General features: G+C 47.7%; 1 protein-coding gene across 1 annotated transcript; it reads left to right on the top strand.

Moving 5' to 3' along the window:
* The first annotated feature begins 260 nt into the window (after positions 1-260).
* Positions 261-22,667, top strand: SPP2 (secreted phosphoprotein 2). The gene is made up of 8 exons (XM_077758837.1): positions 261-406; positions 523-647; positions 7,012-7,134; positions 8,235-8,342; positions 12,496-12,550; positions 13,273-13,323; positions 15,495-15,590; positions 22,562-22,667. The coding sequence occupies exons 1-7, from the start codon at positions 322-324 to the stop codon at positions 15,578-15,580; spliced, it is 633 nt and encodes a 210-aa protein (XP_077614963.1). The 5' UTR covers positions 261-321; the 3' UTR covers positions 15,581-15,590; positions 22,562-22,667.
* Positions 22,668-23,686: the final 1,019 nt, after the last annotated feature.

Genomic DNA, 23,686 nt, shown 5'->3' with positions numbered 1-23,686 from the left:
CCTCTTTCTAAACGTGCAACTGAAAAAAAGAGACAAAGCAGCACATGCGGATGAAATTAAGACGGAAAAACAAACAGCACCCACAGGCGACCGGATCCTGATGTCTTTCGCCGTGGGCTAAAGTCCCCTGCTGAGGTCAGAACTTCAAAAGTAGCCTCAACCTGGACCGTTTCCATAGGAAACGCCAGCAGTAAATATTGACCCCAAGATCAATGGTTTCTGTTTAAGCTGCAGGCTGCTCCAGTCGGAGAGAGCAAGCCGGGTCACATTTGATCAAGAGCTGCTTTCTCAGACGCATAGACACGATCTCGCTGCCTCTGAATGAAGATTCTTCCCCGAATGGAGCAGATAGGGATGAAGATACTGATTGTGCTTGTTCTTGGAATGAACTTGCCGTCTTGTGCAGGTAAGGAGCTCAGCGCCAGGCCCCACTGCCCTTAATGCCTCGGGCGCCATCCTGGCCAGAGGCCGGGGGTGGGGGGGTCTTGTCTCACTGTGTCCCCCACATCCTTTCACGTCCAGGTTTTCCGGTGTATGACTATGACCCGTCCTCCTTGCGGGAAGCCCTCGGCGCGTCTGTGGCAAAAGTGAATGCCCAGTCCTTGAGTCCGTATCTGTTTCGAGCCTTCAGAAGCTCAGTCAAAAGAGTAAGTACAGAGGCGTCTGGGGGGAGCTCAGTCGGTTAAGCGTCCAACTTCGGCTCGGGTCATGATCTCACTGTTGATGAGTTCGAGCCCTGCGTCGGGCTCTGTGCTGACAGCTCGGAGCCTGGGGCTGGTTTGGATTCTGTGTCTCCCTCTCTCTCCGCCCCTCCCCCGCTCTTGCTCTGTCTCTCTCGCAAAAAATAAGTAACCATTAAAAATAATAAAAAAAGAGTAAGTGCACATTCCATCTTGATTCTTTCTACTGTTTTCTGTTCCTTTTTTTTTTTTTTAATCCTTTCATCTGTTGGGTCCACTTTAAAATGTTTTCCAGTTTAAAAAGATAACAGCTAATCCTCGTTTTTGTACTTTTTTTTTTATGAGAAAGAGTTTAATTACAGTTCTTGTCATCAGACCCTCAAAGCCACTTTGGATGCTGGATCCCTCTGTAGCTTCCCCTCTGGCCTGGTTTCCTCCTTCCAGATGTTACCCTTCCCGCACCCTGCTTCTCTATCCGGGTTCCTCTTGAGAGGTTTCACGAAGAACGGCTCCTTTATGGGAAATGAGGTTTTTTGTTTTTTTTTTTGATTTTGGATGTCCTGCTCCTCATCCTTAGACGAAATAAATTCCGCCTTTTGAGCCAAAGAAATCCCGCCTTCTTCTGTGAATTTGGTAGTGGTCTGCGTCCTGTTAGCTTTGGGAAATGGGGAAGACAGGAGTTTTCTTGGGCTTCCGATCACTCAGTCTGTGATCAGCGAAGAAAGAAATGCGGAAAGATGCCTCAACGCCTGGACGGCAAGTCCCCTTCCCCCCCTCCGTCCCCAGTGACTTCCTGGTCTACTTGTGGTCGCGGGCTGGGTGGGAACAGAAGTCCCCCCCAGGCACTGGGTGCTAAGATGGGAGGTGGGGGGTCGGGTGGTAAGAATGAGAGGCCACAGGGCACCGGGGCAGAGAGGCAGCCAGGAGTCTAGGCAGTGGCTACACCCCCTCAGGGGCCCAAGGCCTTTGCTTTCTTTCTGCCTGCGGCTCGCCTAGCCCTCTCCCGCGGGGGCTGGGTACCGCCTCAGCTCACAAGTACCTTGTTCTCTCTCCTGCTGTGAAAAGCACACGGCTCCTGGCTTTCTTAGCCCCATGTTCGAATACAGCACATCCATCCTGACCCTTGTTCCGAAACGGGCTCGGTTTCTCAAGTCCAGATTCCCAGGAAATTAAGTGAATTGTCTCAGTTATGGTTTCTAATTGGGCCATAGGTCATGAAGGTGATGGGCTGTGTTTTAGCTAAGTGCCCAGGCCAGGAGCAGGCTGTCAGGGCCCGGAGTGGGGTTCGGGGACACTGGGAGACAGGTCAGCTGCCAGGCTGCCAGGTGCATTCCTTCTGGAAGAGTAAGGATCAGAATCAAGGACGCCCCTTTTGCACACTGGCTGCGTTGGCTTCCATCTTTCGCATTTAACGAAATCTGCTTGTGGTGTGAAGGCATCAGCATCCTCTGGCTGAGCTTACAGATACAAGGTTTCAATTTACCTGTAATCTGGCTGATACTCACTTCAGAACAAAGTTAGTGGCTCGGTAAGTGAACAGGAGTGTGAGGGTGGGGCCTGACACCGTGGAAATCTGGCCTGCAGGGACGGGTGGGGTGAGGTGCGCCTCCCCTGGGCACATTCTAGCATGTGCTCCATCTTGTATCAGACACGTGAGTCAGACACAGGTGCACCTGCAAACCACACCCACGCATGCGTCCCCGTGATGCTTGGTGATTTCGTTCACAGGCGACGCCTTTCCTCTCCGGCTCTTCCCTCTGGAAATCTGCCTATTCTTCTTCTCATCAGCCTTTTCGGATTACTAAGCATGTGAAACAATAAAAACAGCAAACATTTGTAACTTTTGATCTCCTAGTTTCACTCCCGGAATATATCCAAAGGATGAAGTGGCTCAGTCGTGTTGATGTACGTGCGGGGGTTTTGGGGTCCCGGTCAGGGACTCAGGGAGGAGGGTCAGGTCCTGCTACTGTATTCCTGAGTTTGCTTCCTATGCCCAGAGGCTCTGGACCCTGCGCGTCAGCATGGCCGGAGCCGGGACGCCTCCTGATGTTGGGGAGGGAAGGTCGAGTAATTAGGTCTCAGGCTCCAGGGGTGGGGACCACATTCTTCAGTGTTCTCCACGTCATTCTCATGTGCATTAGGGGTTAAGAACCCTTGGGTTTCATCAGTGGACCTGGGTCAAATATTCTTGCAATTGCTTCAAAATGACTTGGGCCCACATTTTTAAAAGATGGGAAAAGACAAGACAATGTGCTCTGACATCGACACTGGACTTGCTCAGATCCTTCCGTCAGGATCACGGGCGGGGGAGGAAGGTGGACATGGGCCCTGTGCTGGGGAAAAGAACAGAATTCGGGTTCCGCTGGGGACGGAGCAGAGGGTGGGAAAGACGGAGGATGGGATGTACCACTACATGAACAAATGAAGTTCGTTTCGGAGGGCGGGGCGCACTGCGGGGAAAGCAGAACAGGCAGAGGCAGGGGTGGCCGGGCCGCGGCCGGGGCAGCCGTCACATGGGGCAGAAGACTCAGTGANTGGGGGGATCGTGGGGGGGGGTCTGGGGGGCTGAAGGCCTTGAGAGAGGGTCCGGCAGGGCCAAGTGAGGTCGGAGAGGTGGGCCTGATTTGGGACATTCCCAGAGCATGACTTTGAGAAGTCCAAAGTCTGTTTTAAGGACAACGGAAGATGCACAAACGCGCAGGCAGATCTTCGCGCTTGGGAAGGCTCTCTCCAGCTGCCGCGTGTGGACTGGGGAGCCAGGGAGGGGGCCGAGCCCCCGCCGCAGGGAGCAGGTGGTGATGGAGGGCAGCTGAGGTGACAAGGGACAACTAAGCCTGGGGTGGGTGCGGGAGGGTGGGGGTGCCTGGGTTCCGGGGCAGATGGCAGCAAAGCCACGGAAGGTTTGGGATCCTTGGATGTCTGTGCCCCTCTCTGTCCATTTTTACCGTTCATCTTCTTTGCTTCCCCCCCAACCCCTGCTTTTTTTTCTAAATAATTTTCTAAATTATTCTTAGCTTCGTACCTGATCTTTACTTTTTGTCCAATTGTAAGGATTAGTTTGAAAAACCTAAATGATCACCGTATTAGGCTTCTCCAGAGCAGAACCAATTGTGTGTGTGTGTGTGTGTGTGTGTGTGTGTGTGTGTGTGTGTATAGAGAAAGAAATGCGGGAGGAAAGAGAGAGTGAGTGAGATTTACCTTAAAGAATTGGCTTACGCTATGCGGATGGAGGTTTGGGAAATCCAAAATCTGCAGGGTGGGCTGGCAGGTGGTTGTGAAGTTCATGTCTGAGGGCAGGAGGCTGGCAGATTTCCTGCCTGCTCAGGAAAAAGACAATTTTTGCTCCATCCAGGCCTTCAACTGGTTGGGTGAGGCCCACCCACATTTAAGGAGGATGATCTGCTTTACTCAGATTCACCAATTTATTTAAAAACATTTTTAATGTTTATTTATATTTGAGAGAGGGAGAGAGCGAGAGCGAGCGAGAGAGCAAGTGAGCGAGGAGTGGAGTGGCAGAGAGAGAGGGAAACACAGAATCTGAAGCAGGCTCTGGGCTCAGAGCCTAGCTGTCAGCACAGAGCCCGACCAAAAAACTGAGATCATGACCTGAACCAAAGTCGGACTCTTAACCGGCTGAGCCAGCCAGGTGCCCCCCAAAGTCACCAATGTAAATGTCAATTGCATCCCAAACACACCTTCACAAAAATATCCAGAAAATATCCACGAAAATCACCAAAATATTTTTTGACCAAAAATCCAGGCATTGAGGCTCCGTTAAGTTGACACATAAAGTGAATCATTATAATCACCAAAAGGAATTGTCATGGACTTTTATTGCTTATATACTTTTACTTCTGTTTGGAATGAAACCCCCAAATATTCTCATTATACAAAGTCAGAAAATACAACAAGAAAGAAAAAAACAAAATTACTATCTATTATCCATTCCTCTGAGACACCCACTGTGAACATGTGGGAGAATGCCTTGCTGGACCTTTTTCATGTATTGGAATAAAATATATTTTCTTTGAAGACAAACAGGAGTGTAGTGTAACAGTTGTGAAGTCCCGTGATTTACTTCACTACAATTTAATCCAACAATGCTGGATCTTGGGTTTCCTCCAGTTGATTCCTTACCTTCAGACATTTAAGTTGTCTCGCCTTTTTTAAAACAACACAGAGAGGAAAAGTCACTGGTTGAAACTGAGTTTCCATGAAAAGGCAAAATCATTAGGCTTTTCTTCTTATTGTGAACAGAGTGCGTACAAGTGCTTAAAGATGAAAAAAAAAAAGGTTGCAAACTTATCTCAGAGTTCAAGAAAATTATTTGTATTCGAAAATTTCCACATGTTCATCTTCTCAACCCAGGCTTTGTGACTCCAGTTTGCTCTCACTGAGTCGCTTTCAGGGAAATTGCTGACGTGTGATGTGGGGGAAGGGCCCCCAATGGTCTCCAGCTGAATAGGGTTCTTTCTTTATGAGACTTTGATTTATTATCCAATGTTTTAAAATTATGAGTAAATGAAGTGGTAAATATTGTGGATGTTTAGTGTTACTTCTTTCCAGAAAAATCTACTTCTACGAGCAAGCCTCACCCAGTGTTAGAAGGAGATATGAAAGAGGCGCCTGGGTGGCTCAGTGGGTTAAGCATCCGACTTCGGCTCAGGTCGTGATCTCACAGTTTGTGAGTTCGAGCCCCGTGTCAGGCTCTGTGCTGACAGCTCAGAGCCTGGAGCCTGCTTCAGATTCTGTGTCTCCCTCTCTCTCTGCTCCTCCCCCACTTGCGCTGTCTTTCTCTCTGTCAAAAATAAATGAACATTTTTAAAAAGTTAAAAGAAAGGAATAGACATGAAGGTTCCCCATCCCAGGCTGGGAGTTTGTCACTTATTACCAAACAAAATGTTCTTCGGGTTCCGGCTCTTTCCTACCTGTGAGCGGTCCGGGCTCTCACTGAGACCTCTCCCCACCTTCTTCTCACTGGACTGAAAGGGACTTGAGTTTTGAGCCTGGGTGTGTGGCCGGGTACTGGGCCGTGACAGCTCCTGTCCGGCCTCCCGGCTGCCATCTTCTTCCCTCCCCTCCCCCTTGTGTGATTCACATCTTAGCCCTTAAATCCTTCTGAGACCTTTCTATTGCAATGAGAATGAAATCTAAACACCGTCCCATGGGCAACAGGAGCATAAATTACCAGACACCCCCCCGCCCCCATCTCTCACACATCATCGTGTAGGGTTCCCCTCTTGCTCATTTTGCTTCGGCCACAACCGCTGGACTTGTTCTGCCCCAGGACATTGGCTCTGCCTTTTCCACACACGATGAGCTCTTTCCCATTCTATAAGCCTCAGCAGAAAATATTTCTTCCTTGGGAGGATTTCTCTGGCATGCTGTCCCCAATACTTCCTCCTCTCCACCCCATCACCATGTTGCTTTTTCCCTCATGACACCATAACCATCCACAGCCACCTCGCTTAGTCTTCTTTATCGTGTTTACTGTGTGGCGCTTAAACTGCCATCCAGGCTGCATGGAATCCTCCCTGATCTGCCTGTGGCGCTGGGCACACAGTGGAGACTCCCTGAGTCCTGGGACTCCTGTGTCATCAGAACACTGCGATTCGTCAGGGAGTTTGGAAGTTTCTCACTTGTCTATAAAGTCACCATACACACTAAACACGTCCTGAGCCATGGCTCCTCGCCTACCATGCGCATTTTCTCCTTACGGCACGTCCAGGCCTCTGCGTTTGGGAGCCCTGGACGGCTCTCTTAAGTCTACACCCAGGGGCCATTTTAAACAGCAAAATCACCAATAGAAAACACAAAAATGAGAAAAACTGGGCCCAAAAAAGACCAGGAAAGTGACGCTAGCCTACAGCATGATGGCAGAAACCAGAAGGCAGAGCGCTGCCTTGACTGATCTCAGCTGGGAACGTGTGCACAGGGCACCTCAAATTCTTTGCCCCTCCGCGCATGCCTGTGGATGGCAGCAAAGGGACCCCGAACTTTGATTTTGGGGTTATAAATAAATTTTAGTGAGTAGGCAAATTGGCAAAAATGGAGTCCGCCATGAGGATCAATTATAAATGGAAATCATCATAAGCAATGTTGACCTTGGATTTTGAACGCCTAAGTTCTGACTCCATTTTTTTTTTATTTTAATGAAGTATTATGTGCCTTTGGAAAAACATCTCTTCTTCTGGTCTTGGACTGAGGGCCTGGAACTGGGAGATTCCACAGAGGGTCTGTAACTTTTTCTTACTGTGCAGGGAGGAACATTTGTAGCGTCATAAGCCTCAGAAGCTCACCAATAGCAAACTGATGCTTTGTGTCTGTGAAGGTCTATGTCCTGGAGCAGGACAGCTTGAACATGGACCTGGAGTTCGGCATTCGGGAGACCACATGCAGGAGAGATTCTGGAGCAGACCCTTCTACCTGTGACTTCCAAAGGGGCTACTACGCGGTAAGCGGGGCAGGAAACGCGGAATCCCAGAAATTAACATGCAGAAGCGCCTCATGTCTTCCATGACCCGGGGCTGTGCCCAGTCATACGGATGCTCTGGTCTCCAGGCACACGGGGCGGGGGCTCTAACTGTGTCCGTGCTGTGTTCCCTGCGCAGGGGCAGTGCGACTCAGCGGTTGAGGGCTTGAGCTCTGGACTCCATGGTCTTGAGTGAATTTGGCAAATTATGTAACCCCTGCTGCCTCAGTTTCCTGCTCTTTGAAATGGGTACAATGATGGTTCCGGGCTAAGTGAATACAAAGAGGCCAATCCCAAAGGCAAATTCCAGAGATATTTTAAATTCCATCTTAAACTAATCTAACACTGTTCTTGGCATGAGCCACGCTATTTTGTAGCTGACCATTGTATAATAGGTCAACTGGCTCTGGTTCTATTGAACCATGTCATGTTCAATTTTGTTTGCCTGGTGACCAGAATGCGGTCCAACAGTTGGTTACCCCCTGTGGGCAGGAGTCTGGGGTAGCAGGCCAGTACCACCACGCCAGCTCTCCATCTCCAAGGTGCCTGCCTGCAGACGTAGGAGTTCTCAGGGTTTTGTGAGTTTATGAGTTTGTTACTTTATGTCAGAGTCGCTTTGCAACAATGTAAACTCTAAAAAGGAAATCCTTTATTTTGCTACCTATTTCATGAGCCTTTCCTCTGTGACTGTTGGACAAAGAGCTCAAACCCAAGTGTCACAGCAACTGCTCCTAACAGACCCTGAGGCCAAAGGAGAGGAGAACACAGTCCTTGGGTCCTTCCGGCTTCCTTGTGTTCCAATGGGAAACTTCGGGGCAGCCCGCTTAGTGCTCACAGAGGTGCTGTTTGCTCTCCAGGGGAACTCAAGATACACCACACTCCTAACAGCCCATCTTGAGATATTTCATTTGTGTAGGCTTCGCTCCTGAGAGATTTTCATTTCGGAAACACGAGGTGCCTCTGAATTTCCCCCTTCTGTTTGTATCCTTCTATCCGGCATTACAGCATTGACTGATCTCTGAGACAGGCCCCAACCCTTCCTAAGAGCTGCTGAGGATGCAACTCTCTGTTTTCCCTTCCAGCCGGCAGCTGTTTGCAGAAGCACAGTGCGCATGTCTGCCGAGCAGGTGCACGACGTGTGGGTTCACTGCCGCTGGTCGTCCAGTTCTGAGTCTAACAGCAGCGAAGAGGTAGGGCCAGGGGCTGGTGTCTCCCGGGACGGCGCCTGGGAGGCTCTGTGTGGGTCTGTGACGAGCAGACCCGTGTGATAGACTCACCAGAATATCGCCCAGGAACGGGCAAGCCCAGCTCTGCTTGCTTGGCTGGCGTCTCCCGAACTTCCCAGACTCTCTCTCTCTCTCTCTCTCTCTGTTTCCCAGAGATTTGGAAACAGAGAGCTTAAGGCAACAGTTGGCAAATCTTTAAAGTTTTAGAACCAAGTATGCAGCTCACTGGCACTATGTTTAGTGGAGGGAAGAGGAAGGGCAGTTTTGTCGTACTGGGCACTTAACTCCGTGATTGGCCGGCCGCCTCTTCACCAGTGAGATGCCATCAGGAAAGACCGCCTGACAGCACTGTGAGAACTGAGTAAATTGGTGGAAAAGAAAGATCTGGCCCAGCGTCTGGTCCAGGAGAGACGTTGGACGTGGCTCTCGGAGTCTGCAACTCAACTCAAATTGATTTGGTTTCAGGATCTATTTCCTGGGTGTTAGGATGGGATGAAGGGCTTCTTTTTTTTTTTTTTTAATTTTTAAAAAATGTTTATTTTTGACACACAGAGAGACAGAACATGAGCGGGGGGAGGGCAGAGAGCGAGGGAAACACAGAATCCAAAGCAGGCTCCAGGCTCTGAACTGTCCACACAGAGCCCGACGCAGGGCTCGAACCCACAAACCGTGAGATCATGACCTGAGCCGAAGTTGGACGCTTAACCGACTGAGCCCCCCAGGCGCCCCAAAGGGGCGCCTTTTCTAGACTCCAGTGGAAGGTCTAGGAAGTCTGATGTGTTTTTGAGCTGACACATGACTCATGTGTCGTGGCCCGGCCAACCCAGAAATGACAAGGACCCAGCACAGCATTTCACAGGCATTTTGTTCATATTAATTTTGTGGCTTATATGGGAGCAGCTAGGGAGAGAGTGAGGAGTGAGACAAGCAAGTCCCGACCTGTGTGGAGTTTGTAGACANTGGGGGGGGGGGGGGGTCCGTGCAGCAGGGCTGGTCCTGACCACCAGGCGAGCATTTGGAGACATAGGTTGAGAGGACACAATATCGTCAGGGGCAGGGAGAGCTTCCCTGGGGAACTGACGTTCGCAGCAAGAATGTCCATCGGGGCAAAGGGGACAGGCGCTCAGCGGAGGGAGGAAAAGCGACTCCAAGCACAAGGGGACCATCAGGGGTTCTGTGACGTGCAAGAGAAGCTGGTGGGGTGGAACGGGCAGAAATCATCACAACCGTCATGAGCACAATACAGGCACAGACACATGAGGGTTGATCCAGAGAGGAAGGGGTGGACCTCTGGGCTCGTGTCTAGGATCCCTGGCTTCATCCTAATGACAACGGCCCTATGGTCAGCTGAGACCAGGTGGGGACTCTAGGAGGCAGGCAGGACGGGTGAGGGAAGCCAGCAGCAGGAATGAGTAGTGAGTGTTGAGAAATGGATTCTAGTTCATTCTATGGCCTTTAACACATGGAAATGAATTCAGTAACTGCCCCTCTCCATTAAATCCCTCTTCCATCACTGGTTTGGGAAGTCAGTTCTGATTACACAACCCACACATCTGTTGCAACTTTTTCATGGCATAGTGAAGACTGCCCACTTCTGCCAATCCAAGCTTTGTAAGAAGACTCTGACATTTCCTTAGGTGAGCCCCTGAAACAAGCAAGGTTGTGAAATAAACTCTCAGGTGGATGTCCTTCAAAGATTAAGAGGTCAGAAAGAATGATGAGCAAATTAAAAAAAAAAGAATTCTTTAAATTAAAGAATTCTGTAATTTGGAGGAAAAAAGAGAAAGCAGATGGAGATTTCAAGTAATTCCTGGAAACTCTGAAATAGATTTCTTACATGAAGCAGGAAAAAAATGAGAAAACAGCTGTTAACCATTTTCAGTGGAATAAGCAGTGATATTAGAAACATAAAAGAAACTAAACTAGGATGAATTTAGGAACCAGATAAAGAAATCATTGTTGGAAGTAGGAAATAGAAGAAATAAAAATGAAAAAAAAAATCCTGGGGTAATGAAAATGAAGATCATTTGAAAAGCATATGTAGTTCATAGAAACAATTCCAGGGAAAGGAATATGATGTGAAGAAAGGTGTAAACCATGGAGGATAAGACTGAAAATCCAAACTATGAAAACTAAGGATTTAGATCAAAGGGAAAATATCTCCCAAGGATATAATGAGAGACATCATAAATATTAGAAGTTTGGATTTTTCCCTTACATGATTTTAATAAGTATAAAAGCTGTAAGGAAATATGAGGAAATAAATGTCTAAGTTTGCTAATATTCTTCTCTCCTTAACCAAGTACATATTTGAATTGTGGGTAGTTTCTATGATTTTTTGTTAATTTTGAAAGAGAAATATAGAGAGGACAGAGGGTTCTGTGGCACCTGAGTGCATAGCCAACCACTTAATGGTTTAGCCACAGTCCAGAGTGTGATGCTAATTCCTGTAGGTTGATGAGGGAACTTGACTTTAGACAAACACTGATTTGGAGTAGTTGGGATGAGATTTGCCTATGGCTTCAGCCAGGAGACCCAGAAACAATCCAAAGGGAGAAACTGAGGAAGAGTAACTGAAATGGAATTCTGAGCTCAGGGGATGAGAGGTGACAGTCATTTAACTTATTTACCGTGTTCCATCGCAAATGATAGAAACTCAACTACAACTCGCCTAAGCCAAAACGGGTAAGTCCCTGGATCACATTCCCAGAAAGGAAGGGGCGGAGCTGAACTCATGGACCAGTTCATTTAGGAATCTTCCATACCACCTTTGCCAGCTTCTCCCTCCCCGCCTCCCCCATCCCCACCACTTCCCCTCCCTTCTCTGCTTCCCTCTCTTACTGCAGATGAGCTTTTTCCTTTCAGCAAGGCCACACACTGCTCCAGATTCAGATCCTCTAACTTAGGGGGGAAAGGCAGCATTTCTCTCTAGCCCTACTGGACATGCCTCTTGGCATGACTCCCATTTGCCTGGCTTAGGTCATGTATTCCCCAGACCATTTTTTTCAAGTTTATTTATTTTCAGAGAGAGAGAGAGAGAGAGAGAGAGAGAGAGAGAGAGAATCCCAGGTAGGCTCTTTGCTGTGAACACAGAGCCCAACATGGTGCTTGATCCCATGAACCAGAGATGATGACCTGAGCTGAAATCAAGAGTCGGACACTTAACTGACTGAGCCACCCAAGTCCCCTCCCTTTTCTTTTAATAACACCTTTACTGAGTTATAATCCCCATAGCATACAACTCACCCTTTTAATGTGTCCAATTCAGTGGCTTTTAGTATATGCATAAGGTTGTACAACCACCACCACTATCTAAGTCCAGAATGTTTTCATCAACTGAAAAAGAAATCTCATCCCCGTTAGCAGCCATTTTTGTGCTCCCCATTCCCCAGCCCCCAGCAATCACTCATCTGCCTTCTGGGTCTATGGATTTGCCTCTCTGGCCATTTCATACTAATGGAATTATACAGTATGTGTCCTTTGTAACTGGCTTATCTCACTAAGCATCATGTTCTGGAAGTTCAACCTGATGTATTGGTACTTCAGTCCTTTCTAGTGTTGAATAAGATGCTATTGTATGGATATACTACCTTTGATCTATCCATTCAGTACTTGATCAACATTTGGGTTATTTCTGCTATTATAAACAATGATGGTATGAGCATTGGTGTGCAAGTTTTTGTGTGGATATATGTTGTTACGTATATGGACTTTCAGTGGCTTCGTGGAATCTACTTGTGCAAGACTTTTCCTAACTGAACACATTAGGGGAGCTTCATGCCCAGAAAACCCCCACATCTGATCTAAATGCAGCCTATTTGCAAGTCCATATGAAAGGTTCCGTATTTCTGCTTCCCAACATTTGGGAGCACATTCTGAGTCCAGTGGAAAGCTTTTCAGGCAATTTAAACTTCATGTAATTTGCTCTTTGCCATGTGCTTTCATAGACATACATCTTTGACACCACATCAAATTACTTAATACAATAAATTGCCTTATTTCATCAAAAATGAATTATGTGATACATCAGAATCCTCCTGATAATGTTTGCCTTTTTTACAATGTGTTTTTTCTCTTTCTCTTTTTCATGTGCTGAAATGACTTAAAATTGAGTTAGATGGGTTTTGGGGACATATTTGGTTCCTCTACATGGAGAAACAGCTATCTACTTGGTAAGTTGAGATATGTTCTTTTTAATGTTTTCCTTTCTTGAAACAACTTTATATTGTAATTCTCTGTTAATGAGTCATTAAAACTGGAAACACTATCCATACCTTTGAACAATTACAGTATTTCCAGAAAGTGAGCATCTTCTTTTATTTTGTTCCTTTCTTACCAGTAGGCAATAACGATACAACTTTTCATTAGGTATCCCTTTATGTTTATACAGAGATTTTCCATACATGATTCCATTTGAAGGCCCCGTGTGTCAAGCAGGCAGGGCAGAAGTTGGATTTTACCTTGAGAGGCTCCCTTAACTTGAACATGCTTATTTCCTTCTGGGTACATAGCCTGGGTTATAGGACCCAGATGTGCAACAATGTGTGGCTGGAAGGCCTGGACTAAAGCTCATCTCATTGATTGAGGGTGAATTCTGTCTTCCTGCAGCCATGTGATGAGAACCGACCATCCCTTTAAGAGTCTTGGTTGAGGGAGGGAGGGCCCTCCTTCCTTTCCTTTTTGCGTGGGCTCTCAGTTGAAGTGGGTTGGGTTAGGGTTCAATGGGCTAGGAGCCATTTTTACTTTCCTGAGCCTTTTTCTTATTGGTGCTGATGGTGATCTTCCATTGTTTCCTTGCTTAAAAGGAGGCATATTTGGGGCATCGATAATAAAATCACAGAATATTCTGGAAATGGAGAAAGGGTCTTGCCTGATGACTGTTCTTGTATTACAGGTCTCATTCCTGACAAATCCAGAAGTGAACAGTTATATGAACGGTCACTTGGTAAGTGGTACTACTTTTTTCCATGCAACACCAGCAGGGGCTTTTCGGATCAAGCCAGACTCTGCTGAAACCATTTCATAGTAGATTAACCCCAGAAATACAAAATATTTAAGTGCAAACGGAAAGAGCAGTACTGCACGAACTTGCTTTGTGAATCACTAAAAAGGTAAACATGAGGCATCAAAACTTACTTAAATGTTAGCAGGAATCAAAATATCACATCTGGTTGAGGACATTGGCATTGACCTTTCCTCCTGCCCCACTTTGGGGCATTTTCTGAAAAAGTGTAAACTCTCTTGAACCCCTCTTTGCCATCTGTTTTGAAAGGTGTTTGGGGGCCAGCAGATGAAGTGAATAAGACTGGAGTTCCTCTCTTTTACAGATCACTTTCCTCATTTAATCTTCTTGGTAGCTCTGTGAGCCTGCTTTTATATAAGAGATGAGTGATAATTCGTGGTGTTAATTGTATATGCAAAATACTCTGTGCTAACTGGTTGACCCAGCTTTCTCTTTCACAACCATCCCAGGAGGCACTGCATTCCTTCCCATTTTGTGGACGAACAAACTGAGACTTAGTGAGTTTCTGTAGTTTGTCCAAGGCTACATTGCCAATGTAGGAGTTGGATCTACAGACAGTACTTTATTTCTGATCTGTCAGACTCTAAAGCTTCTGTTTTTGCCAGTGCTGTTTTTGGGAAGAGTTGTGAAATTCACTTTATTTTGGATTTCTTCATTAAAATGAATAATACAGATATTAATATTTCATTAATATGTGTTGGATCCTCACTCGGCATACTGAAATTTATGTGAAGTGCCAGAGCTTACAACCTGAGGCTTGATTTAAAACAAGAAGTTTTAGACTCCCTCTGAGTTGTCTGGGAGAACATAAAATTATTTGAACAGCGTGACCATTGCTGAAGACATTTTTTTTGAATGCTTCTTTTTTTGGAATTGCCTTCAGAATCTATGGCCCATTCTTTCAAACTGCTGTAGTGGTGGACAATGTGTGTCCTTGGATTTGATTTTGGAAATAGCCAAAATGAAAGTGACTAATCAGATTAATAACCAACTTGGGTACATTAGTTATATATTGTTGCATGTCAAATCATCCCAAAACTCAGCAGCTGAAAGCAACAAATGTTTGTTATATCACAATCTTTGAAGGTCGGGAACCCAGAGGCAGCTCAGCTGGGTGGTTCTGACACAGCCCCTAATAAGGCTGCAGATAAGATATTGTCTGGGGCTGTGATCTCATTTGAAGGCTTGACTGGGTCTGAAGGATCCACTTCCAAGGTCACTCACATGGTTGTAAAGAGCCTCAGCTCTTCATGGGCTCTGGGACTGAGAGCTTAATTTCTCCCACTGTGGGCTTTCCCATAGGGCTGTCTGAATGTCCTCAAAATGTGACAGCTGGCTTCCCCCAGAGACAATGATAAGAGGAAGAGAGAGGGAGAGAGAGGGAGAGAATAAAAGAGAGAGGGAGAGAATAAGCATGCCACAGAGCACTTGAGACAGAAGACATGGTCTTTTGTTACCTAATTTTGGAAGTTATATATCATCACTTCTGTGTATTTTATTAGTCACACAGGCCAACTCTGGTCCCGTGACCAAGTATGAAGTCCAGGAGGCCATCTTGGGGGAGGCTGGCTACGCATTGGGAAAATGCCATTTGGGACCAAAACTACTTTATGGATATAAATTGATGTGACTGATCCTTTTTGCACAGCTCAGAAGGTGATTCCAGAGCTGAATTTTAAAAACATTTTGGGCCTTGGGAATGTCATGGATACACACGCCTGAGCATCTGTCTCTGAGATTTCTTTGAAGACAACAATTTAATTTATTCCACCAAATGTGTGTGACAAGCACTGGGCAGATCTCACGGAGGACTGAAAGACAAATGTGACAGTCCCTGCCCTCGAGGCTTACAGTAGTGGCCGGGACAGATCACACGCGCAGAGAAATATGCCTGGGTTCAGCTGTGATGCCTCGCAGGGGAGAGTGAGGGAGAGCCGGGTAAGGAAGATGGAGCTGTCTTGTCTTGGGCATCCCTCGGCAGTGTGGGTTGGCTCGTGCTGGTCACGACCGTTTCCACTACTTATTGTCGTGGGGCCCATGTCATCTCACATGTTGGTGTGAATGACAGAGCCTATCCTTCCTTCTGTCTGTAGAAAGCCTGAGAAGGATCTTTCCTCCTGAGAATCGAGGGTACCCGTACAGGAGGCACAGAGCAAGAACAGACACTGGCTTTGAGTAACGGCCTCGAGGTAAGGGGACACGGCTGAAAACACGCATATTTAGAAATAGAAGCTGCTTGGAGTGAGCGCCTGGGCACTGCTGCCCCCAAATGTCTTACTCTGCTGCTCTGTTCTCACCCTCGCATCCCCACCTCCTCGCCTCCTCCAAGCCTCTGCCCTTCAGGCGCCTCTTCCATCCCATGCACCTCGGGCTTTCTCCTGTGGCTTTTGTAATTGTCACCTCTGGTGTGACCAAGTGTCCAGTTGAAGGGCAAACAGACAGACCGAACAGCCGTTCCTTTGATGCGTCCCCATCCCAGCAACTGCCCGCCCTCCTCGTCCGCTAAGCTCCTCGACTTCTCCATGGACTTCGGCTGCTGCCCACCCTGCTCACCTCTCATTCGCTTCTGCTCTTTGCACCCTGGATTTTCAACCCTCGGATCCATGAAATTGGATCCGCCTGCCTCTCCTCGATCGATAATTTAAATCCTGGTGACCATTTGTATTATCTCCTTAGCCCACTCTCTCCTCCTTCTACAGATTGTTCTATTATCTATTCCACTTGCCCGACTTCATCGATGATCTGCAATTACTTCCAAGCACACTTCTCTGACCGCACTCTATCCCGAGATCCGGGCCCATGGATGCAGTTGCTATGGTTACCTGTGGCCTCCCAGAAGCCACCCAGCCTCCTCTTCCTGTCTTAATTGAGGGCAGCACCATCCACCTAATTTTCTCAAGCTCAAAATTTTATTTATTTATTTTTTTAATTTTTTAAAATTTATTTCTAGGAGAGAGAGAGAGAGCGTGAGCAGGGGAGGGTCAGAGAGAGAGGGGGAGACACAGACTCTGAAATTGGCTCCAGGCTCTTAGCTGGCAGTCAGCACAGAGCCCAACGCGGGGCTTGAACCCACGAACCGCGAGATCATGACCTAAGCGAAAGTCGGACGCTTAACCGACTAAGCCACCCAGGCGCCCCTCAAGCTCAAAATTTTAGAGCATCANTTGCCCGACTTCATCGATGATCTGCAATTACTTCCAAGCACACTTCTCTGACCGCACTCTATCCCGAGATCCGGGCCCATGGATGCAGTTGCTATGGTTACCTGTGGCCTCCCAGAAGCCACCCAGCCTCCTCTTCCTGTCTTAATTGAGGGCAGCACCATCCACCTAATTTTCTCAAGCTCAAAATTTTATTTATTTATTTTTTTAATTGTTTAAAATTTATTTCTAGGAGAGAGAGAGAGAGAGCGTGAGCAGGGGAGGGTCAGAGAGAGAGGGGGAGACACAGACTCTGAAATTGGCTCCAGGCTCTTAGCTGGCAGTCAGCACAGAGCCCAACGCGGGGCTTGAACCCACGAACCGCGAGATCATGACCTAAGCGAAAGTCGGACGCTTAACCGACTAAGCCACCCAGGCGCCCCTCAAGCTCAAAATTTTAGAGCATCACTGATTCTTCTTTACTCTTTCTCTTCCCTCAACATTCACAGGGTCCAGTCTTACTGATTTTGGCCACACATTTTCTCTGGTATTGGCTGATTATTTCCTCATTCTCACCATGGGCCGGTGTGCGCATTCTTGACTCTGGCTCTGATCTTATGCTGTCCACCTTGCACCTTGTCCTCGGGCTTCTCTTGAAACATGGAGGAGATTCTAATCCTTTCCATGTAATCCCCTAATGCTCACTTCATGTATGGGGTAAAGCAGAGGTGTGCAAAAGACAGGCACTAAGCCAAAAGGAAGAGCAGCCTATTTGCCCCCAGTGCTGGGGGAGCTGAAGACCGAGCGCTGATGTACCAAACCAGCATCGAGTGCCATCGAGTCTCACAGGTTTATAAATTCCCAGTTACTGGGGAATCTGTACCTAAGTCTGTTTAAAGGTTCCCTTTAGTAAGGGGATATCAGGAAGTGGACGCTTAAAAGGAATCCCCAGGCACAATTACAGACATCGATTCAGTGCACATCTGCTTTTGCACACAGACACATGTTAATACCAAAGCTTGAGCTCTCACAGCTCAGTTTACACAGCACCGTAACCCTTCAGGATAAAGTCTGAACCCGTTAGCGTGGCCCAAAGGCCTTGGTGGTCTGGCCCGTGCCTGCTTCTCCAAGTCGGCCTCACCCCTCAGCTCAGCAGGACTGAAATATGCCCAGCCCGTCCTGCTGTGACCTCCACGTGGAACAGCCACCTGGCTGCTCGCCCCTCCCTGGGCAGGGCTCAGCTGGGTGTCCAGATGTCCCCTGGGAGGTCTACTCCGAACCCTTTAGGACAGTCCTCATCACGGGACCCCCCAGAAGGTGTCCGCCTCCTCTCTGCGGCATCGTGCTGCGCCAGACCCCCCGGGGCACAGGGTAGAGGGCAATTCACTCGCTACAATTTCCATGTGCCCAGCACAGAGCCTGGCACACAGCAAGCTTCCAGCGGGTATTTTTGAGCAGATGATGGAATCCTGCACATTAGGTCCCTGAAATTGTTATTTTTAAAGGACATCGGTTGAGCCTAGTATAATTAATTTTTAACCACTGTAGTTTGAAGGCAGTCCACTGACGTTTTACTAAAATAGAAGGCAAATTTACCAGTGAGGCTGTATTGGATGAAAGATGCAAACGGTAGGTTTTCTTTTTAATCTCTGTGCCTCCTAAAAATAAACACCAACTTCATATGGAAATCAAGAAACTACTCATTATGAAGAAATGGACTCATCATATTCCTTTTTTATAAATTTAAATCATTTCCTTTTGCTTTATAGAGCATCCTTGGGGAAATATAGAATTCTCCATGAACTGGCTGTATTTCATTTAATAATATGATTCTATTGGTCATATACACATACATGCACTGCAATACAAACTCTTGATTTGATTTCCATAACAAAATTGATCACTTAGGAAATGTCTCTTTAAAGGCAGTGCAGGGGCGCCTGGGTGGCTCAGTCGGTTAAGTGTCCAACTTCAGCTCAGGTCATGATCTCACGGTTTGTGATTTCGAGCCCCGTGTTGGACTCTGTGCTGACAGCGTGGAGCCTGAAGCTTACCTCTGATTCTGTGTCTCCCTCTCTCTCTGCCCCTCCTCTGCTCATGCTCTGTCTGTCTGTCTGTCTCTCTCAAAAATAAATAAATGTTTAAAAAAATGAAAGGCAGTGCAGACGGAAGGGTCAATGTTGCTGCCCTCATTTGGACACTGACTTTGATTTAAGTCCCAGCCATGTCCCTGCCCTCCCATGACCTTTAGATTTCCCCACTGCGCTCCGAATTTCCTAGAATCACAAAATGAGCCTGGGAAGGCCAGCACAGGGTCTGGGATCGGTGGACCTGGCTCCCAGCCTGCTCCGCCACCATGAACTGTGAGGCACTGCTCCACTCTCATAACTTCTTGGCTCATTTCTCTCAAAGAGATTTATTATTATTTTTTTTGTATTTGTTTTTGTCCCTGCTGGACGGTGAACTCCTTGGTGAGGCATGGCCTCGTTATTCTTATTAATGATTTTAGTTCCTACCATAAACTTAAGGGCAATGTCTAGAACATCATAAATGTTCAATCAGATTGGAAGGAAGGAACACACGCATGAGCCAAACCAGGGTGACTATTTGCAAGCTGTGAGTGACATTTTTCGGGTGGGGAGCTCCCTGAAGACAGAGGCTTTGGTTCAGGTAGGCTGAGCCGTCAGACCCTGGTTCTGTGCCTGGAACAAAATAGGGGTCGAGTACATGTTTTCCTAATTTAATAAACACTGTCTAGGATTCTTTCAGGTTGCTAGAAAGTCATTTCATATATGGGAGTAGATAGTGAGAGGGAGCATTTAAACAAGAGCTTTGGAATCTTTTTCTTATTCACTACTCAGGTTCCCACTCTCACACTGGAAAGGATCTCGCCAAGTGTCTAACCCTTGCTCGATCCTTAGTGCTAGAATAGTCCACGCCCTTTAATTACGCAGCGGCCTGATGATGGCAGACCACACTGAGTACACCCAGACCACAACAGCATGAGGAAGGCCTTTGCCTTTGTGTGGCCATGTCGATGTGTGCCGACCCTTGGAACTCTGCGTTCAAGGGCAGCGGAGGAGGCCATTGCTCGTGAGACCTGTTGGGGACAGCTGCGTGATAGAAAGACTCAGTCTCAGGATTGTATCATTTTGCCCAACAAATGCTCAACACCCAAGAGTGCCTGCGTCTGCGTTTGGACCCTTTATGTGCATTGCCTTTTATAAATCTTGCAACAACTCGTATTGTCTCTGTTCTGTAGATGAAGAAGCAGAGGCATAGGAGGCTCTTGCTCTCAGATGTGGTATTGAGCCTGCGATTTTAACTACTGATGTCTGGGTATCTCTCTTTTCCTGCCTGTGCTACTCTACCTCACGCCAACGTCTTCATGTTTGAGAAAATCTGTGAAAGGGCAACCCCCCCAAGGATTATTTATTGAAGATACATGTGTCAGGGGTGGGGTGAAGCCAGGTAGGCAGCAGCTGTCTGGCAGGTAGACTAGTTGACTGGAAGTGTTAACACATACCTACCGATCATCAGCAAGGTGGGTGGGGAGACTCTACAACACGGGCCCCTAAGTGAGTAACTGAATGAAGTGTGAGACCCTTGAATGACAACCTCTTGTCATGATCTCCCATGGCTGCTCACCTCCTGGGGAAGCCAGATCCACCCCCCTGCCCCCTGCATCGGAGATGGAAAAGACCAGCCAGTGCTTGGGAAGTGGCAACCTGGCTATATGCTACCGTGTCCACTTACGCTCTGCTCTAACACTCATTCATGGCACACACGTGACAATTCCTCCACCAAGTACAGTTGGTTCTCATTATCGTCGTAGTTATGATCTGTAAAGTTGGGCCAACACTGAATAAGCAGATACTCAACCACTGTCCCTGTGGGAAGTACAGCGTGAGGCTCCTGTGAGTCTCTGGCCACCTTTCGTCAACCAGTCAGTGCACAGCCTCGTCGTATGTGTGTTTCTGCTTAAGGACACTTTCTTTACCACACACTATTGATTCACGTAGAACTCACGGCCAGTAGCATGTAACTTGTGCTCGAACCACATTTGTCTAACACACGTGCATTCTCCACGAGACATGTCACAGCCCATGCTTAGCGGCACTAGCCAGCCCTTCTGCACTATGCACGGGGGCCACCTTAAATAGCAAAATCACCACCAGAAAGCACAAAAATGCCAAAAACGTGGCTGAGAGAAGGACACTTGTTGACAGTCTGAGCTGCAATAAGGAGGCAGAGCGTTGTCTTGTTTGACCTTGGCCAACAACACGCATGTTGGGAGACTCTAGTTTTTGCCACCTGAGCATGTTGTAGAATGAATGTAAACCCTCCACGAGTATTGATCTGGGGGTTACAAAGGAATTTTAGTGAGCTGGTGAATTTCTGTGAATTCAGAGGATATACTGAGCAACGGTCCCCACCCCTCGCTCATTCCTACCTTCTCTTTACTCTCTCGGGTTCTCTTCCCACTTGGCTTGAAAGATGTAGTGTCTGTACTGCTGCCTCCTCTTTCTATTGGCTCCACCCTGCTCTCTCTGCGCCTCTTGGGGCCTCCAGCCCCCTGACCTTCCCTGTGTCCACTGGACTTCATGGCTGCATTTAGTGCCTCTTTCCTGACTCTCCTTTCAGCCAAGACTTCTCTCCTGCATGGATCTCTCCTCTTCCTCATGCACCCCAAATGGTGGTGTCCCCCAGGCCTCAGCTCTTCTTCTATGCACTGTCTTCTCTTTCCTGGGTGATCCCGGACACCCCCAGCACTGTGACGCCCATCTGTCTGGAAAGCATTCTGCCTGCCGTGTCCACATTGCACCTCTGTGGTATTTCCATACTGTGCCTTAACCAACAGCATGCCAGACGCCTCCATCTGTGTCTTCTGCCACATGCTCAAAGCACAGTTCTTCCCTTCGGGGCTGGTCTTTCTCCTGTAACCAACTCATCTTCCTGGTTACCTAGGTCTGAAACATAATTCTCCCAGACCTCCTCCCTGCTCTCCTACACCCAGTCACTGCTTTCTGCTGCCTCCTTCTGAAGGTCCCTGGCTCTGACCCTTCGCTGGCCTTGTGTGGTCAGCGTTTTCCTGATGGTTTCATCTTGTTCCCTCAAGGTCACCTCCACATGTCACCAGAGTTATGTTAACACTGGTGGGGATGGGGGTCGAGTGGGACACAAGGAATCAGGCCCTCTGCACCATGGTGTGGCCAGATCTGTGTCCCTGTTCCTCTCTGCCTCCACCTCACACAGAAGAGTCTCATGGCTGATTATTTCCATGGGCCCCCAGTCTGGCTCCGATCTCCATTCCCAGACCCCTGGTGCCCTGCTACAGCACCCCGCCCCCAGATTGTCCACAGGGTCTCCTGCACAAGATGAATGTCTGGAATTACACTTCTCATACCGTATTCTAGCCCCTTCTGGCTTCTCTATAGCTGGCGATTTCTTCCTTTCTTTCTCTCTCCCTTCCCTCCTTTCTTCCCCCCTTCTTCCTTCCCTTCCTCCTTCTTTCCCTTCCTTCCCTTTCCCTCTCCTTCCCTCCCTTCCCTCCTTCCCTCCCTTCCTCCCTTCCTTCCTTCCTTCCTTCCTTCCTTCCTTCCTTCCTTCCTTCTTTCTTTCCACTGAGGCTGCACCTTATTTATCTTTGTACCCCTAATACTGAATGAATACATACATGCTTACTGAACAGATGAACGGATGGCTGTAGCTGAGGCCTGTCTCCCCCTTCACTGGTTTGGGTGGCTCCCTTCCTTGCACCCTCTCTACTGCCTGCAGCTTTGCCTCAGAGCTCCTCTGGTCCTTCCTTTTTTGAGACTTGAGCTTCCTTTCTGGGGCTATGTCCCCTTCCCCCTGCAGGTGTCTCTCTCCTCTGCGCACTTAGTATGTTTGCTCCAGTTCCTAGCGCCATCTTGGATTTCCTTTGAATACATCAGGAGTGCTGGGTCCTGGGCCTCCTCGGGGAGAAGGAGGAGAGCATGCGACAGAATCTAATCCCTCCCCTCTTCTCTCTTTAACAGCAAAATGCATCAGAAGGACTAGAAGTTCCAGTGAAGAAAGATACTTCATGAATTGTGTAATTTTTCTTTTGATCAGTCCCAGTCCTTAATAAATGTCTTACTCTTCCTCTTTTTTCATTGTTTGAGTTTTTAAAAATAAATGGACATAACTACCAAGTTTTTAGATAAGAAGCAATGACACGAAGAGATTAGTATTACCTAAGGATTTTAGGAGCTGAGGACTCACAAAGTGGCCATGCTTAGCCTAATTATGTCAAACACATGTTTTAGATCAATATGCAATGACTGTAAATTCCTTATTCTTATTTTTAAAATGTTTTTAAAATTTATTTCTGAGAGACAGAGAGAGAGAGAGAGACAGCGTGAGCAGGGGAGGGTCAGAGAGAGAGGGAGACACAGAATCTGAAGCAGGCTCCAGGCTCTGAGTTGTCAGCACCTCAGAGCCCGATGCCGGGCTTGAACCCACATACCATGAGATCATGACCTGAGCCAAAGTTGGACGCTTAACCAACTGAGCCACCCAGGTGCCCCAATTCCTTATTCTTAAAAAGACAATCAGTCCCAGGCAGCTGGGCATCAAGGGTGTCTTTCCTTTTGTGACTTATGTTAATTTTAAACGTAAAATTTAGGGACGAAAAGGTGATTTAGGAATGAAAAGGGAAAGGCAGTCCCCTCCCTACCACCAAAATGCCCCTGTGGATTCTTTTTCTCTAGACTTCTCAGTCCAGGGTGTCAATATAGCAAAGCCAGCCTTCTGTCAAAGCAGGTATTGCCGGGAAAGAACCCAAGGACAGAGCCACTTAGCAATCGCTGCAGTAGGGGTCGCTCCTGGGGCCAGGCCCTCGTGGGGAGCCCTGAGAGGATCATAAGATGTGAGAACCTGCAAACCCAAATGCAGTGCCTCACCTGTGGGATTGAAGCCCTGTCAGGTTCCCCGGCTTTCCATGAGGACGTCACAAGCCCCTGAGGACTATTTCCTGGACTGGTACTACTCTAAGACGTTATCAGTCCTTCGCATCTTCATTTAGAAGCAACAGCCTTCTCCTGCTCTCGGGGCAAACTGCTCCTCTCCCTACAGCTTTTCAATGTCTGCCAAGGCTGGACCCTGCCTCACCCGCCATCTTC

Source organism: Crocuta crocuta, unplaced genomic scaffold (assembly GCF_008692635.1).
Source record: "Crocuta crocuta isolate KB4526 unplaced genomic scaffold, BGI_CrCroc_1.0 scaffold290, whole genome shotgun sequence".
Taxonomy (NCBI): domain Eukaryota; kingdom Metazoa; phylum Chordata; class Mammalia; order Carnivora; family Hyaenidae; genus Crocuta; species Crocuta crocuta.
Note: the sequence above shows the minus strand (reverse complement) of the source record. Positions and strands in the feature narration are given on the sequence as shown.

Bases quoted from the DNA above. Each gene is read 5' to 3' on its own strand.
- SPP2 (XM_077758837.1), top strand. From the start codon at position 322: ATGAAGATTCTTCCCCGAATGGAGCAGATAGGGATGAAGATACTGATT. The intron at 7,135-8,234 runs GTAAGCGGGGCA...TTTCCCTTCCAG, and splicing joins TCCAAAGGGGCTACTACGCG to CCGGCAGCTGTTTGCAGAAG. The intron at 12,551-13,272 runs GTAAGTTGAGAT...CTTGTATTACAG, and splicing joins GAGAAACAGCTATCTACTTG to GTCTCATTCCTGACAAATCC.